At 49.5% G+C, this 17,169-nt stretch overlaps 1 protein-coding gene across 1 annotated transcript in view; it reads left to right on the forward strand.

The window, feature by feature from the left end:
• Positions 1-674: 674 nt before the first annotated feature.
• Positions 675-17,169, forward strand: part of LOC105507377 (mitofusin-2-like) — a 21,847-nt gene continuing 5,352 nt past the window's right edge. Inside the window, exons 1-5 of the mRNA XM_011935837.1 lie at positions 675-964; positions 8,900-9,078; positions 11,936-12,071; positions 15,444-15,606; positions 16,571-16,695. Coding sequence (XP_011791227.1) covers positions 8,904-9,078; positions 11,936-12,071; positions 15,444-15,606; positions 16,571-16,695 — 599 coding nt within the window. The 5' untranslated portion in view covers positions 675-964; positions 8,900-8,903. The remainder of the gene's footprint in view (positions 965-8,899; positions 9,079-11,935; positions 12,072-15,443; positions 15,607-16,570; positions 16,696-17,169) is intronic.

Below are 17,169 nucleotides of genomic sequence, written 5' to 3' on the forward strand. Positions count from 1 at the left end.
ACCTCGTGATCTGCCCGTCTCGGCCTCCCAAAGTGCTGGGATTACAGGCTTGAGCCACCGCGCCCGGCCTGTTCTAAGTCTTATAGCGCATCTCCGTTTGCACTGGCTCGGGACTCCAGAGCCACATGTGGCTAGTGACTACTGTTCTGGCGCGCTCAGGCTTAGAGCCTTCCCTGTGGAGGCCAAGTCCTGCAGGGGATCTGTTTGCTGCGGTTTCCTAGTGTCTGTCGCATCACTGGGGCCCGGTGATCTGGGTAACCATGTGAGCTTGGGTAACCTCCCCTCTCCGTCTCCTGGGACTGCTGTGGAGATTAAACACAGCCGTGGATGTTAGAGACGCAGTTCAGTCACTAGCATTGATTCGCTGTTGCTGCTGCTGTTCTTTGCTCAAAGGCGACTGAAGGGCAGCAGGCCCAAGCTCGCTTCTGTCTGCCCGATGAGTCACTTCACCCTAGGCCTGGCCCTCTAGAGAGCACTCCTCTAAGATTACAGAATGCAAATCTGGATTCCAGAGCTGGCAGAGGCCCCAAGGTCAGGCTCTAGGACAACCGGCGAAAGAGCGGGAACCTCTACTCCAGCCCTTGGTTTTTCAAAGCCCCTTGTCAGGTTGAGGCTACGCCCCGCTCTGCCCCGCCCCCCAGTTCCGGCCGACGCCCACCGGAACTACAGCCCCCATGATGCAGCGGTAGTCCCAGCCGCTGCCTCATCGGCTTGGGACGCGCCGGTGGAGGCGTGGCGCGCTGAGGCGACGCTCCAAGTGCCGAGTCGCGAGGCCGCAGGGGCGTAAGGAGTAGGCGGGGCGAGCCGGCTGGGCTCAGGGTCCACCAGCTGACCCGGGTCGAGGGTCAATCCTGAGGCGACTGGTGACGCGCGCGTCCCTTTCCCTCCTCCCAGCTCCCCCCGCGGTGGCGCTTGCTGGTGACGTAGTGAGTGTGATGGCCACCGCGAGGCCGGGAAGGTGAAGGTGAGAGGGCGAGCAAGCCGGGGTGGCGGGGACTGGCCCGGCCTGGCCGGGCAAGTCCTGAGCAGCTCGGCGTGGGCCGACGGGATTCTGGGGCCACGGGGCTCTGGGATGCAGTCAAGCGGGGGTCCCCACTCTCCGGCCTCGCCGCAGGCCCGGAGAGGAGGGGGCGGGCCACGGGACCTGGGACTGGGAGGTGGGCTCCCCTGTAGCTTTTCATTGTCCCCGCCTTTCCATCCTTCACGGCAACGTTCTACCCCTGCCCCTTTTCTATTTTTCATCCAGTCTTCGTTTTGCCAGCATTTACTCAGCACCTGATAGGTGTCCACGTTCACCGCGGGAGCGCCCTACCCTCCCCACTTTGGACACTTACTGCCCTCTCGTTCAACCCTGTTTACTTGTATGACTTCTCACCGGACTCTGAGGCCCTGGAGGGCAGGACTATTTCTTATCCATTCCAAACGTGGCGCCTGACACACATACAGAAGGCACACAGAAAATGTTGAATAAATAGCTGTTTAGACGCACGAAGGCAGAACTGCCCGTTACCCCCTCTCGTACTCCTTCATTGCCCTCTTTCTTTAAATTCTCAATCATCTCTCTCTGTCCTACCCAGAAAAAAGCTCTGTTTATCCGCCTCTGGTGTCCCAAGGTTTGGGGCTTGGGGGAGGAAGGCAGCTCAATGTAGTTAAAAAAAAGGAAGGAGGCCGGTCGCAGTGGATAACACCTGTAATCCCAGCACTTTGGAAGGCGGGGGTGGGGGGGGGTGGGGGTGGATCACCTGCGGTCAGGAGTTCGAGACCAGCCTGGTCAACATGGTGAAACCCCGTCTGTACTAAAAACAAAAATTAGCCGGGCTTGCTGGCACACGCCTGTAATCCCGGCTACTCAGGAGTCTGAGGCAGGAGAATCGCTTGAGCCCGGGAAGCGGAGGTTGAGCTGAGATCGCACCACTGCACTCCAGGAGCTTTGGAGTCAAAGGGAGCTAATATTTCAAATCCCAGCTTAGACAATCGACTAACAGTCTATAAATCTTCGAGTATTCCAGCCCTCTGTTTGCCCCATAGAGTTGAGAATTAAGTGAGATACTTTACAGTAGCTGAACACATTGGCTTTCAGTCAGTTCTTCTGTTGCTCAGTAGTCAGCTGTTCCACAATCCTCAAGCCCAGTTTTTTTCCTGGTTTTGCTCTGTTCTCCTCTCCCCTCTCTAGATGTACCTTTACCAGGGCTCCTGCAGGGACCTCCCTGGTACCTCACACCCGCACATGGCAGAACACATGTTTGTGCACAGCCAGGATTGGTCCCACACCTCTGCGTTTTTTCCCCCCAGGGCACTTCCTCACATGCCAGTGCAACTCCACAATACCTCAATGAGTAAGCTTCCCTCAGGGATGAGTTTGTTTGGCTTGAAACCTGATTAGACATGTTTTGTACAGCAGTATTTTTTTTTGGGAGGAGGACACCTGATCTATCTCCCTTTTCTTTTCTAATAAGTCAGGACTGGTGGAGTCAACACAAGTCAATCAATAACCAACCTCAACCTGAGACAAGACAGAAGAGAACTCAGAATCTTTTTGTCTTTTGGACTCCAGCCATGTCCATGATGCCTGCATTGTGAAGATCTCTCACCATCCAAAAAAGTGAGTAGTAGCTGTGACTTCTGGCACCCTGGATTTGAGTTGAGTGGACAGGGGCGTGCTCTCCTGGACCTCTGGTGGCAAGTCTCTTGGATGGCATCCTCTTTGTATAGAGCCACAGCTTTCTAACTTCTGTTGAAAAACTGCTGTATCTCTTTTCTACTTCCGTGAAAGATTTCGCTGGTTGCTTAGAGAGCCTGTTTAAAAGTTGACAGTTCAGGAAGTGGCTGGGATCTCTTGGGCTCCCTGAAGAATTAAGTCTCTGTCTCCCTCATTTGGTCTTCTCTGCAGTGCTGGCTCTTCCCCGTCTCTGCCCAGCACAGATTGGCTCCTTGTCACTGCTCTTCTAAGATTCTGCTCTGTCCCCTTTACCCTGTGTACTCTTTTGTTTCGATTTCTCAGCTTCTCTTCTTTTCCAGTTGTGCCAGCAGACGATCTGTGGATCCATTTTATTTTCCCTGCTAGGAGTTGCTGTACATAACACTGGGTAAGGAGGTGGTGTGGATTCAGGGACTGTGCTTGGGATCCAAACACACCTTGCAGTGAATTTTGCTACTGTTGTCTCTACTCCCGAGATACCTAATACTCCTTGACTGATAGCCTAGGTTGAGGCAAAACTTTTGACCACCTTGGAGGGCTAATAGGAGTTTCCATTTAGAACTAGGTTCATTTTTGGTCTTAGGTTAATATTTGTCAATACTATGCCCCTGGCACTTTTTGGGCATAGGGGTGAGAGAGTACCAGAAAGAATGGGCCTTTCCCTAAAGCGTGATCCTCAGGATTTTATTTTATTTTATTTTATTTTTTATTTATTTTATTTTATTTTTGAGATGGAGTCTCGCTCTGTCGCCCAGGCTGGAATGCAGTGACACAGTCTCGGCTCACTGCAAGCTCCACCTCCCGGGTTCACGCCATTCTTCTGCCTCAGCCTCCCGAGTAGCTGGGACTATAGGTGCCCGCCACCACGCCCAGCTAATTTTTTGTATTTTTAGTGGAAACAGGGTTTCGCTGTGTTAGCCAGGATGGTCTCGATCTCCTGACCTCGTGATCCGCCCACGTTGGCCTCCCAAAGTGCTGGGATTACAGGCGTGAGCTACCGCACCCGGCCCGGGATTTTAAAAGCTATTACACAGAAGGGTTTTTTAATTGAATATATTTGTGAAATGCTGAATTCAATGCAGTTAAACTAGTGTCTTTACAATAAGCCTTCCTTCACAAACTCTTTCCTGTGCTCGTGTGCTCCACTGAGGGGAATAGTAGCATATGGTGTTTTACAAACTGATTCTACTATTGAAGCTTCTTTAGATGGAATATTGGGTGCAAGTAGAGTTCTGTGGACCACACTTTGGGAAGTGCTGCCAGAGACTATCTAAAACAGTAATCTCCGGAGCACTTACGAGGCAGTCACAGCTTGAAGTGTGACGCTTAGTGTGTAACTGATACTGGAGCCAGGCTCTCAGGCTATATGCTTGTGGGATGGTCCCCACGTGCCTGTGGCAAGCTCTGTGGTGAAGCAGAGATTATCAAGGCTTTCCAGAGGAGGAGCAGGAACCCAGCTGCCCCGCATCACTCCGGAGGAGTAGGGAGTCAGCAGTCAAAGCCTTGAGATAATTGGGGGACACCAGATGTGATAAAAACCGGGTCTGTGATGTCGTTTGTTCTCTATGAGGCATCAGAGGAGGCTTCATGGAGGGAGTGACACTTGAGTTGGGTGTAGAAGGACAGTAGGAGTATGCCAAATGGGTGGAAAAGGAAGGAGGACTCCAGGCAGAAAGCAGCTCATGCAACACAAATGTGGACTCTCAGCTTGCAAGTTAGCAGAGCCAGATAAATGAGGCAGAGTTTGGAGGGTTTGACGGTAGATTTTACACCAGGGGTTTGGAGGCAGCTGCAGGCTGGTTATTGGTGAGAGCAGGGAGGCTCCTGGATAGGCTGAGCTCCCAGCAGACCTTGTAACCTGGAGCTCCCAAGCTTCTACTGGTGTACACGCTGTTGAGTCTTGCAGTTAGAGAGCACTGATGCTTTTGGTTTTATATCCCCTGGGCTTGCAAACATTGACCAGAACTTAAAGGCATATGCTTCTGATAGTGGGGAACTTGCTTCCTGCAGCAAGTCACTTCTGGAGTGGGGCATCGCTGATCCTTCCCCAGCTGACCTATGTATTTGATCTCCGTGGTAGCGGGTAAGGGAGTGGTGTGTGTGGAGTGAGTTGGCGGAATTACCTCTGCCCTGCCTGAAGTCTGGGTTTTCATGGAGAGAGTCTTGTGATCTTGCTGGTAGAGTTTGTTGTTATTGCTTTATAACATGTAAAGCTGCTTTTAGCTCCTACTGTGTGTGAAGCACATTGCTTGCATCATCAGCTTTAGTCTTCTCACAGTTGAGATGGTATTGTGGTGTTAGGATATGGGTTTCATCCACGGACCCAGGCCTATAACTCCTATCTATAGCCCTTGTTCTGGTTTCGTGTTATAATGTTAGATGTGGTAGGCCTCAGGGGCAGGCCTCTGACCTTCTCTGGCTCTCCTTCCACCCTATTCTTTCCCCATCTTTCTGATTGTGGGCCTTAAAACCCTCCCCTGAGAGAGTTGGATCCTGTATCCTGGGGGAAGGAATGCTGATGTCATGAAGCTTCCATAAAAATCCAAGAGGACAGAGTTCAGGGAGCTTGCAAATAGCTGAACAGGCGGAGGTTCCTGGAGAGAGGCCTGCTTAGGGAGGGCACAGAAGCTACACGCCTCTTCCCCCGTACCTCGCCCTAAGGGTTTCTTCATCTGTATCCTTTGCGATAGCCCTCATAACCCAGTAAACATAAGTAAGTGTTTCCCTGGGTTAGGTAAGCTGCTCCATCAAATTAATCGAACTCAAAGAGGGGGTCATGGGAACCCCAGCCTAAAGCCAGTCGGTCAGAAGTTCTGGAGGCCCAGACTTGCGACTGGTATGTTTGAGGCGTGATGGTGGAGAGGTGGGGCAGTCCTGGGGACCGAGCCCTCAACCCGTGGGATCTGACACTCCTTCCGGGTAGACAGTGTGGGCACTGAGTGAGAGGACACCCAGCTGGTGTCCTCTGCTTGGTGTGGGGAAGAAACCCCCTCACATTTGGTCACAGAAATCTCTTGTGTTGATTATGGTGTGAGAGTAGAGAAAAAAGACAGTTTGAGACAGTTTTTCTCTCCAACAGGTGTCTTGTTTGTTGTACACATGAAGAAACCAAGGTTCTGTGATGAAATAACTTGCTTAAGTTTAAGCAACCCAGAAATAATATAGTCACAATTTGAACCTGGCTCTGCCTGATTACAAAACCTGTCATATATCATGCCCCATCCCTGATCCCTTTTTTTCTTTTTTCTTTTTTTTTTTAAGAGAGAGACTCTTGCTCTGTCGCCCAGGCTGGAGCACAGTGGTGAGATCTTAGCTCACTGCAACTTCTACCTCCTAGGTTCAAGTGGTTCTCCTGCCTCGGCCTCTGGAGTGGCTGGGACTACAGGCATGCGCCACCACACCCAGCTAATTTTTTGTATTTTTAGTAGAGATGGGGTTTCACCATGTTGGCCAGGCTGGTCTTGAACTCCTGACCTTAGGTGAGCTGCCTGCCTCGGCTTCCCAAAGTGCTGGAAGTACAGACATGAGCCACCGTGCCTGGCCCCTGATCTCTTTTCTTTTCCTTTTGGGTGGCTTTCCTCTTGTGCCTGCCACATCCCGTCTTTCTCGAACAATCTGATCTGCCAGGCCATGGCAAGCCTGATTTCAGTGCACTTTTCCTTTGCTGCTGTGGAAGAGTGAGAGTAGCATTTTCTTTGCAGTTTCCTTTCTCAGAGCTGTACTGTCTTTAAGCCCTGCACATGTGGCTTCCATGCTGAGAAAACGTCTCTCATAGCTGTGGCGTCATGCTGAGGAGGAATGTAGAAACGGAGGTGGGGTCACTTCCTTCCCTCATCTCCAGAGGAATCATTAACATTGCACAAGAACTTATTGGTTTGGGCACACATGTGGGTCCCTTTCCCACTTTGGGTCGGTCTGTCTTCTGCCCACTCTTTGGGATGGTTAGTTCCTAAACGTCCGTTTTGGCATTTGGTCTTCATGTACCTCTTCTGGGTGTTCTTTCTGCTTTTCAGGACCTTCTGCAACGTACTTTGGTCCCATTTGGAAGTTTCTCGTGTGCTTGCTCGGGAGCAACACCTCATTTCCCATCTAGAGAGAGTGAGCTTTCTGCTGGGTGGAGAACTGAGGGCCCTAAGACTAGGGTGGCTGGGGAGGCAGTGACAGACCCAGGTTCAGTCAGCTGTGCACACGCCCCCTCATCCAGGAGGGCCTTTGCCCTTTGACCTTCTAGGATCGGTGGGCTCTGCTCAAGAAGTACCTTTCGCCATGGTGGGAACTCTGAGGGACCTGACCACTTTTGGGGTCAGAATTCCCAGTCTTATCCTGGGCACTACCTTCTGGTGTGTCTGCCTCTTTTTGAGCCTTTTTTTTTTTTTTTTTTTGAGATAGAGTCTTGCTCTGTCGCTCAGGCTGGAGCACAGTGGTGAGATCTTAGCTCACTGCAACTTCCACCTCCTGGGTTCAAGCAATTCTCGTGCCTCGACCTCCCGAGTAGCTGGTATTACAGGTGCCTGCCACCATTCCTGGCTAATTTTTGTATTTTTAGTCGAGGTGGGGTTTCACCATGTTGGTCAGGCTGGTCTTGAACTCCTGACCTCAAATGATTCACCCACCTCATCCTCCCAGAGTGCTGGGATTACAGGCATGAGCCACTGCACCCGGCCCAACATTTCTGAGCTGCCGTGCCCGGCCCAACACTTAGTTTATTATAAGGTTTTTTTTTTTTTTTTTTTTTGAGACAGAGTCTCACTGTGTCACCCAGGCTGGAATGCAGTGGTGCAATCTCAGCTCACTACAACCTCCACCTCCTAGGTTCAAGTGATTCTTCTGTCTCACTCAGCCTCCTGTGTAGCTAGGATTACGGGCATGTGCCACCACACCCGGCTGATTTTTGTATTTTTTGTAGAGACAGAGCTTCACCATGTTGGCCAGGCTGGGCTTAAACTCCTGACCTCAAGTGATCCACCTGCTTCACCCTCCCAAAGTGCTGGGATTACAGGTGTGAGCCACTGTACCCGGCCATATTATCACAGTCTATTTTTGTGTGACTATCTCTCTTGCTCTCACTCAATCCCACACATCTTTGTAGCTTATCTTTTCATATAAGAATAACATTTTAGAGATCATGAGACTTGACTCCAAAGTCCTAGAGGTCTTTGGTCAAAGGTCAAAAGAGGTGGGGCATAGTGGGAGGGCTGGCCTGGGAGGGCTCTGCCTCCCAGGTTCAAGCAATTCTCTACTTCGTCTTCCCAGTAACTGGGATTATAGACGGCTGCCACCACACCCAGCTAAATTTTTTTGTATTTTTAGTAGAAACGGGGTTTCATCATGTTGACCAGGCTGGTCTTGAACTCCTGACCTTATGATACACCTGTCTCAGCTTCCCAAAGTGCTGGGATTACAGGCATGATCCACCATGCCCGGCTGGTTTTTTTTTCTTTTTTTTAAAATAGAGACGGGATCCTATGTTGCCTAGGCTGGTCTCAAACTCCTAAGTTCAAGCGATCTGCCTGTGTTAGCCTCTCAAAGTGCTGGGATTACAGGTATAAGGCACTGAACCCGCCCCCTAACCAATAGTGTTTTTATGTCGTCTTGCTCTGTCTCCCAGGCTAGAGTGCAGTGGACCAACCATAGGTCACTACAGCTCAAACTTCTGGGCTCAAGTGACCCTCCTGCCTCAGACTCCCAAGTAGCTAGGACTGCAGATGTATGCCACTGTGTCAGGCTAATTTTATTTTATTTTATTTCATGTTTTGAGACAAAGTTTCACCCTGTCACCCAGGCTGGAGTACAATGGCGTGATCTCAGTTCATTGCAGCCTCCATCTCCCAGGTTCAAGCAATTCTCCTGCCTCAGTCTCCTGAGTAGCTGGGATTACAGGTGTGTGCCACCAGGCCTGGCTAATTATTGTATTTTTAGTAGAGATGGGGTTTCACCATGTTGGCCAGGCTGGTCTTGAACTCCTGACCTCAGGTGATCCACATGCCTCGGCCTCCCAAAGTTCTGAGAAACCGGGGTGAGCCACCGCACCCAACCTGAGACACTGTTCTTATCTCACCATCCTTTGTTCTAGTCCTGGAGGTTGCTGAGATCCCCATATTCCCCATATTCTTGATTGTCCCCCAAGCATTCCACCATCCCTCCAGCAGGATGTCCCTAGGTAGGTGTTGCTGGGTTTGCTCACATTGGCTTCTCTTGCAGCGCAATGTCCCTGCTCTTCTCTCGATGCAACTCTATCGTCACAGTCAAGAAAGATAAAAGACACATGGCTGAGGTGAATGCTTCCCCACTCAAGCACTTTGTCACTGCCAAGAAGAAGATCAATGGCATTTTTGAGCAGCTGGGGGCCTACATCCAGGAGAGTGCCACCTTCCTTGAAGGTAAGGGGGCACCTGCTTAGCCAGGCCCACTCTTACCTGTTCAGATATTTAGCTAGTGGGATTTGTGAGTGGAGAAGTATAGCTCTGCTCCTAGGGAACTCATGCCTAGATAGCCTCAAAAATGCTCTGCTCTTGAAATCATGTGGAATTGGAGTCTGGGGAGATTAGGCCAGGAAGACAAGGGAATTGCCATTTAGTAATTAGAAGTCCACAGGTTTCGTTTCATTTAGTCGTGAAAGATAGGTGAATCTTACCCCATCTACAAGGCAAGCAAATTGAGGTTTGAGAGTTGTCGGATACCTTGTAAGTAATAGATCAGGGCTTTACCCAGGTGTCGCCAACTCCAGAGCCCACGTGTTTTCCTTTGCCTAGTTCTGGCTGCCATTAATACCAGGCACTGTTTGGGTGTCAGTGATCCCTGACCGGGGCGCCCTCTCTTTTATATTTTTAGATTGGTGACAGAACTATAGGAAACTCGTGTCACCTGTGCCTTTTCTACTAGTTACTAATTTGAGCCCAACCTCTAGTTCCTTGTCTATCAGCAGAGAAGGACTGGCTCCCAGGGCCCCGCTCGTCTGAGTGACAACTCCAGCGCTTGCTTCGTCAGGCTCCCTCTTTAGAAGGGCACTTTGGCGCCAGGTCCTGAGATTGTCTGTGGAGACCCAGTAGCTGAGTCTTATCTGCCCTTGGTTTCCTCACTTGTGAAAGGGGGACTCAGGTGTGAACAGTGGTTTCAGATTCTAGTCTGCAGAACCCTAGAAGTTCAGTGGTGGTGCTTCCAGGGTTGGCCCCTGGCTCAGGGGGCCACCTTCTTTCCATTCTGCTTTCAAGGAGAGCAGCTTGGCTTCTCGTTGTTTTACACGCCAGGCTGCTACACGAGGCTCCCTTTGAAGAAAGAGACTGTCCAATTTCATGCCCTCATCTGTGCCCTGCCCTTTGCATGGCACTCGTACAGAAGGTGTTTCCTAAATACTTGTTGAACTAAAATCTGAATTTTAAAGTAGTGTGATTGGTAGTTGAAATAATCCCAACTCATTGCCTGTTTATCAGTGGCTGTGGTGTGCCAGCCCTGTGCCAGGTGCTGGGCATGCAGAGATGGGGTAGATCAGGCCACTGCCCTCTGGGAGCCCAGAGTAACCCTCTTGGAAGCTCTGAGTCACCTACTCCAATGACGTTGTGGACAGACACATGCTTAATGCAGATGTTTATGTGATGCATGCTTTGATTTCTCTCTGTGTGAAAGCATGAGGCCTCCCTGTTGTTTAAATGGAAGGGAAAGAGCTGGAGTGATCCTGAGCTGTGTTGGGTCAGGGAGGGAATGGTTCCTGCCTGGGGACTGTTTCTAACGGGCAGGTAACAAGAGCTCGTCGGCCTGCTGGCTCTCACTTTTAAGTGTAGTCACATGCTTGAGAACCAGCTTCCTCTGAGGGACATTCCAAAGGCCATGCCCAGTTGCCCATATAAGGGAGGAATATTGATGCATCTGGGGCAGAGGTGACCAGTGGACATTGCGGGTGGGGAGATGGGGGTGTTGGTGACTTGGTCACTTCCTTTCATGGCGCTGCCTACGGGGAAACTCACTGGGCGGTCCCTCGTCATGCTTCACATGCTTTGGGAGTGTTCTCGGGGCTGGGGCCTGTCAGCCTCGTAGTTCCCAGGAGCATGCAGGGGGGCTAAACACCTGGCTGTGTTCCAGCCTGTCTGGTGCGAGTCCTAGACAGGACAGTGGTGGCATCTCACTCAGTTGCTCCTGTATGGAGTAATTTGTTGGCCATCTTCCTGTTAAGGGCACTGGAAAAAAGCAGTGCCGTGATCCAAAGGTCTGCTCACGTAGCAAACATTTGTGCACCTGCTGGGTGCTGGGATCAGATAGCGTGGCCCTCATGAGGTCGATGACACAGACAGGTGAGCTGGACAGTTAACTTATGGTGAGGTGAGAGCTGAGATGGGAGAAGTGCAGGGTGCTGGGGCACAAAGAGAAGGGGTCTGGGGTCCTGACTCAGGTTGGAGGGGTGGTCAGAGAAGGCTTCCTGGGGGCAGTGCTGTCTAAGCTAGACTCGAGGTCAAGTGAGAATGAGTCAAGCTGCCCCAAGGCAGTGTAGTGTGTCAGTTCTTCAGAGAGTGGGAAGGGGTTTGGGCAGCAGGGAGCAGAGCCGGAGTGCCGAGGAAGCTGGTGAGTTTGGAGATACGGTGAGGGAGGACTGTGAGGCAGCGAGTGGCAAGAGGCCAACAGGGCCAGGGCAGGGAGGGCCTCGAGAAGTGACACAGAGTGGTTAAGAGCCTGGACTCCAGAGCCAGGCTGCCTAATTCAAATCCTAGCTCTGCCTTTTACTAACTCTGGAGCCACGTTAATAAAGAGGACCAAAGGAGAGAACGAATTTGAAAAGTGAAAGGAACAGTGCCTTGCATGTGGTAAGAACTTCGTAAATATTTGTTAAGAAAAAATAAACAAGGATGGCAGTTAACTTTCAGGTATTTGTCTTATACCAGCCGCCATTGACAGCATTTGTATTTTAATTCATTTGATCCTCACAGTGGTCTCATGAAGTAGATATTGTCATTATCTCCATTTTGTGCCTAAGGATACTAAGACCCAGAAAGGTTCTTTTGCTTGAGGCCACAGAGCTAGAAAGTGGTAAGAACCAGCTTCAAAACCAGGCAGTGTTGCTCCTGAGCCATGTTCTTAACCACCACACCGTGGGGCCACCATAAAGGATCTGGAACTCAGCCTGTCGGCTGCAGGGAGCCAGAGGTGGACTCATTTAGGGTAAGCAGGGCGTTGCTCTGGCCCTTCCAGACATATGACTGTGGAACTCCTCTGACCATGTGGTGACCCATGTTCCATCCTCACCTCCAGACACCTACAGGAATGCAGAACTGGACCCCGTTACCACAGAAGAACAGGTTCTGGACGTCAAAAGTTACCTATCCAAAGTGAGAGGCATCAGCGAGGTGCTGGCTCGGCGGCACATGAAAGTGGCTTTTTTTGGCCGGTATGTCCTTGTGGCACCCACCCTTTCTTTCTTCCTGGCTAGGAGGGAGGGAGGCACTTTGTGCAAGGCCACAGAACGTTCCAGGGCAGGGACATGCTTCAGAATTCATTGCTTTCCTTTTAATTTATATTTTATTTATTTGATTTTTGAGACAGGGTTCTCTGTCACCCAGGCTGGAAGCTCGTTACAGCCTTGACCTCCCTGGGTTCAGGTGATCCTCCCACCTGAACCTCCTGAGTAGCTGGGACTGCAGGTGCATGCCATCAAGCCTGACTACTTTTTTTATTTTCTGATTGTGGTTAAAAGGATATAATATAAAATTTACCCCCTTAACCATTTTAAGCATATAGTTCACTAGTAGGTATATTTGCAACCAGTCTCCAGAGCTTTTTCATCTTGCAAAATTGAAGCTTGTGTTATACCCATTAAACAATAACCCCCTGTCCCCATATGTCCCTCGCCCTGGCCACCACCATTCTACTTTCTGTCCCAATGAATTTGACTATTCTAGGTATCTCACGTAAGTGGAATCATACAGTACTTGGTTTTTTTTTTTCTCCATTCATAAAACTTATTCCACTTACATGAATTTAATACACATGTTCTTAACAATTATGCTTGTATTGTTCATGAAAATTTCATAAGACATTAAACAAAGCTAGCCATCATCTCAAGTTATTTCCCTGTTTACTATTTTTACAGCACATGCATGTTAGGCAAGCATCAAAAAAAAAAATCACAAAAGCATAAAACCTAAAAATAAGTTAAATACATTTTTTTTTGTTTTATTTTAGTGCTCGGCTTGTTGATATACATGAAGTAATGAATAGCAAGCAATTCATTTTTATTGCATCTTTACTTTTACATTTGTTCTTAGGTCGCCTAAAGCATTTCAAATACAAATAAAATGAGTGTAGCAAAAATAATGAAAGCTAACAGCCCATAACTTTACAAATAATGGAATGTGAACCGTTTCTGCCCTTATCCAGAGTAAAATAGGTCACAGCTTTGTCTAAAGGAACGCTTCCACAGCGGTAGTCAAAGGTGTGCACATTGAGATTGAGTATTCCACAGATACACATGGTTTTAACATGTGATATCCATGGGGTATCTGTTTCTACCACAGCCTTATAAGTGCCCCAAACCTTAAGGTACCCACAGTCACTACTACTGTGACTGGAACCAGTGATCCTTTTTATTCCCCACCAGGACAAACCAATATGTAGGCAGTTTTCTTTGCTTTGACATGGAAGCAATTTTAACACTGGCCCTTGTGAAGCCACAATGTACCCAAAGTACTACGCCAAACATTTATAACTGGTATAATGGCCAGGTGTGGCGGCTCACGCCTGTAATCCCAGCACTTTGGGAGGCTGAGGCAGGTGGATCACAAGGTCAGGAGATCAAGACCATCCTGGCTAATGGTGAAACCCCGTCTCTACTAAAAATCCAAAAAAATTACCCAGGCATGGTGGCGGGTGCCTGTAGTCCCAGCTACTTGGGAGGCTGAGGCAGGAGAATGGCATGAACCCAGGAGGCAGAGGTTGCAGTGAGCCGAGATCATGCCACTGTACTCCAGCCTGGGCAACAGAGCGAGACTCCGCCCCAAAAAGTAAAAATGTGTGTGTGTGTATATATATGTATATATATACGTGTGTGTGTATATATATGTATATATATACGTGTGTGTGTATATATATATGTATATATACGTGTGTGTATATATATGTATATATATACGTGTGTGTATATATGTATATATATACGTGTGTGTGTATATATGTATATATATGTGTGTGTGTATATGTATATACGTATGTGTGTGTATATATGTATATATATACGTGTCACACACACACATATCTAATATAGGAAAAAAGACATCTAGACAGATTGTATGCTAGGCACCTAGTGGTAGCCTGGGGAATAGGCACTGTGCCTAGAGTCTTGTCCCTGATGACCAGTAACCTCAGGTGTGGTCCTCTACTCCGCTGAACTATCATTTCTTCATCCTCACCTGGGAGATATGACCCCTACTTAGGTGAGCTAGTGAGCTGCCTGTCTCAGTGGGTGCAGGTAAGGTCATTGTAGTTCTGAAGTGATGTGGCTGGGAAACTTTAACTCAGAAACACTGTATTTAGCACAGGTTGAAAGCTCTGACTCAGAGCAGATGAGTCTGCTGAGTGGAGCTATTCTCAAGAAGCAGAAATGGCCGGGTACAGTGGTTCACACCTGTAATCCCAGCACTGGGAGGCTGAGGCAGGAGAATTGCTTGAACCCAGGAATTTGAGACCAGCCCAAGCAACATGGCAAGACCCTATCTCTACAAAAAATTTAAAAATTAGCTGGGCGTGGTAGCACGTACTTAAAGTGTAAGCTACTTGGGAGGCTGAGGTGGGAGGATCATTGAACCCTGATGGTCGAGGCTTCAGTGAGCTCTATTCATGCCACACGCCACTGCACTCCAGCTTGGGCGACAAAGCAAGACCCTGTATCAAAAAAACCCAAAAAAACCCCACCAGATTACATGAAAGGGGTGTGATAGGTTAGAATGAGAAAGTAGGCTGGGCATGGTGGCTCACATCTGTAATCCCAGCACTTTGGGAGGTTGAAGCGGGAGGATCACCTGAGGGCAGGAGTTCGAGACCAGCCTGGCCAACATGGTGAAACCCTGTCTCTACTAAAAATACAAAAGGTAGTTGGGCATGGTGGCGCACACCTGTAGTCCCAGCTACTCAGGAGGCTGAGGCAGGAGGATCGCTTAAACTCAGGAGGCGGAGGTTGCAATGAGCTGAGATCATGACACTGCACTCCAGCCTGGGTGACAGAGCGAGACTCCATCTCAATAATAAAAACAAAGAATGAGAAATTAATCTTCCCTTTAGCCTGGCAGTTGTCAGCTGGGACTGACAAGGTGAAGCTTCATGTGTAAGGAGGAGCATGATGGGAGAAAAGCAGTGAAACATGCCCTGTGTGGGAAACACTGGGGTCATTTAGACTGAGAAAGACGCTTTGGGGGTGGTGAGTCGGTGTTTCAGGTAGGCCTGAGTTAAACTTTGGAGACTGTGTGACTGTCTCAGACAGTCTCTGTAAGTGATGCTGAGCGTGGCTGTATGATTCAAGGGGCAGACAGTGCGCAGTGAGCCTCTTGCAGATTGATCTGAAGTGATGAACCAGGGGTATGTCACAGCTTTGGGCCTGGGGGTGCTTGTTCATTTTAATAAACAGTGCCTACTCTGTGTCTCAGCACTGTCTGGGCACTGGCAACATTGCAGTGAATAGGGCTTTGGCCTTCCAGGCTGGTATCTGCATTGTGAAAGTAATTCAGGTCAGATATTGGTGGCTTTGCTGACAGCTGTTACTTCCTTCTAGGACGAGCAATGGGAAGAGCACCGTGATCAATGCCATGCTCTGGGACAAAGTTCTGCCCTCTGGGATTGGCCACACCACCAATTGCTTCCTGCGGGTAGAGGGCACAGATGGCCATGAGGCCTTTCTCCTTACCGAGGGCTCAGAGGAAAAGAGGAGCGCCAAGGTGAGAGTGCCAGGCTGGCTGTCAGCCCTGTGCCTGCTGGTGGAGCAAGTCCTCCATTGTGATGTGGCTGACCTCACCTCTAGGGAGAGGGCAGCACTGCCCTGTGGAGGTGAATGGGAGACCCTATTTTAGACGAGCTTTTTGAAGGATGTGAGAGCTTCTGGGGGCTGGCGGGGGCGGTTTCTAGAAACGTGGATCACCAAGAATGAGGACCCTGCTGTTCCTCATACAGCTCTGAGTGGCCACTGGCCTCTCTTCACTAGTTAAGGAAGACAGTATGTGCTGTGTTCTTCCTTGGGGTATTGCCAGAGAGGGATTCCTGCATTTGCTCTGTGTCTCTGACCTATCATTCAGGAGCTGACACTCTGAGTTTTCTGAGAGGCAGCTGCATTCTTGTTTGGGGCCGGATGCTCAATTTGCTTCATAAAGGATCAATCAGCCAGGCACAGTGGCTCACGCCTGTAATCCCAGCACTTTGGGAGACCGAGGCGGGTGGATCATTTGAGGTCAGGAGATCAAGACCAGCCTGGTCAACATGGTGAAACGCTGTCTCTACTAAAAATACAAAAATTAGCTGGGCGTGGTGGCAGGCGCCTGTAATCCCAGCTAGTTGGGAGGCTGAGGCAGGAGGACTGCTTGAACCCAGGAGGTGGAGGTTGCGGTGAGCCGAGATCACGCCACTACTCCAGCCTGGGCGACAGAGCGAGACTCTGTCTCAAAAAAAAAAAAAGAATCAGTGCAGAACAGACGACATTAGCGTGATATCCAGGAAAGAAGCTCAAAAGAGCAGTGAAGAAAGTGGGTTCTTAACTGACAACTCCCAGCTGTTAACTTTTTATATGTGGGAAAAAGAAAGGGTAGCAGATGGGCAGCAGTCCCAGCCACTGTGCTGTGATGCAGCGGTACAGGAAATCTGGCTTGGTGTTTCCTCCTCAGCCTCTTTTTTTCCTTCCTCTGCCATCAGACTGTGAACCAGCTGGCTCATGCCCTCCATCAGGACAAGCAGCTCCATGCCGGCAGCCTAGTGAGTGTGATGTGGCCCAACTCTAAGTGCCCACTTCTGAAGGATGACCTCGTTTTGATGGACAGGTAAGAGGGAGGTACCCTCCTAGGAGGTCCAAACTGGGAGGTGCCAGGTTTCCATTTCTGAGTAATCCGGGCCAGAGTCCCTGGGGCCCCATCCATGCTCTGCTTAAGTACTACTGCCTTTCAGAAGGGCTCAACCAAATTCTCTGGCCTCTTGGCTTTCCTCTAGAGTCTGGTACCTATACCTATTTACCAGTACCCTGCAGATGTCCCAGGGATGGTCTGTAAGAGATAGGAGGGATGCTCAAAAGTTGGGGAGGTTCTCAACCTCAGCCCAGTGCCAGCACATGTACTGGGGGTGGGGAGTTGTGGCGGAGTCAGAGGTGTATTTTATCTCCCTTGAAGAAACACTTTGCCCTGGCTTGGTGGACAGGTTATAACTATACCAAGAAGTACAGTATTATAGCATTTACCTGGACTCACATCAAGTCACACCTTCACCTTAATTGTGTATCTTTTTTTTTTTTTTTCGAGACG

Source organism: Colobus angolensis, unplaced genomic scaffold, assembly GCF_000951035.1.
Source record: "Colobus angolensis palliatus isolate OR3802 unplaced genomic scaffold, Cang.pa_1.0 Scaffold149, whole genome shotgun sequence".
Taxonomy (NCBI): Eukaryota; Metazoa; Chordata; class Mammalia; order Primates; family Cercopithecidae; genus Colobus; species Colobus angolensis.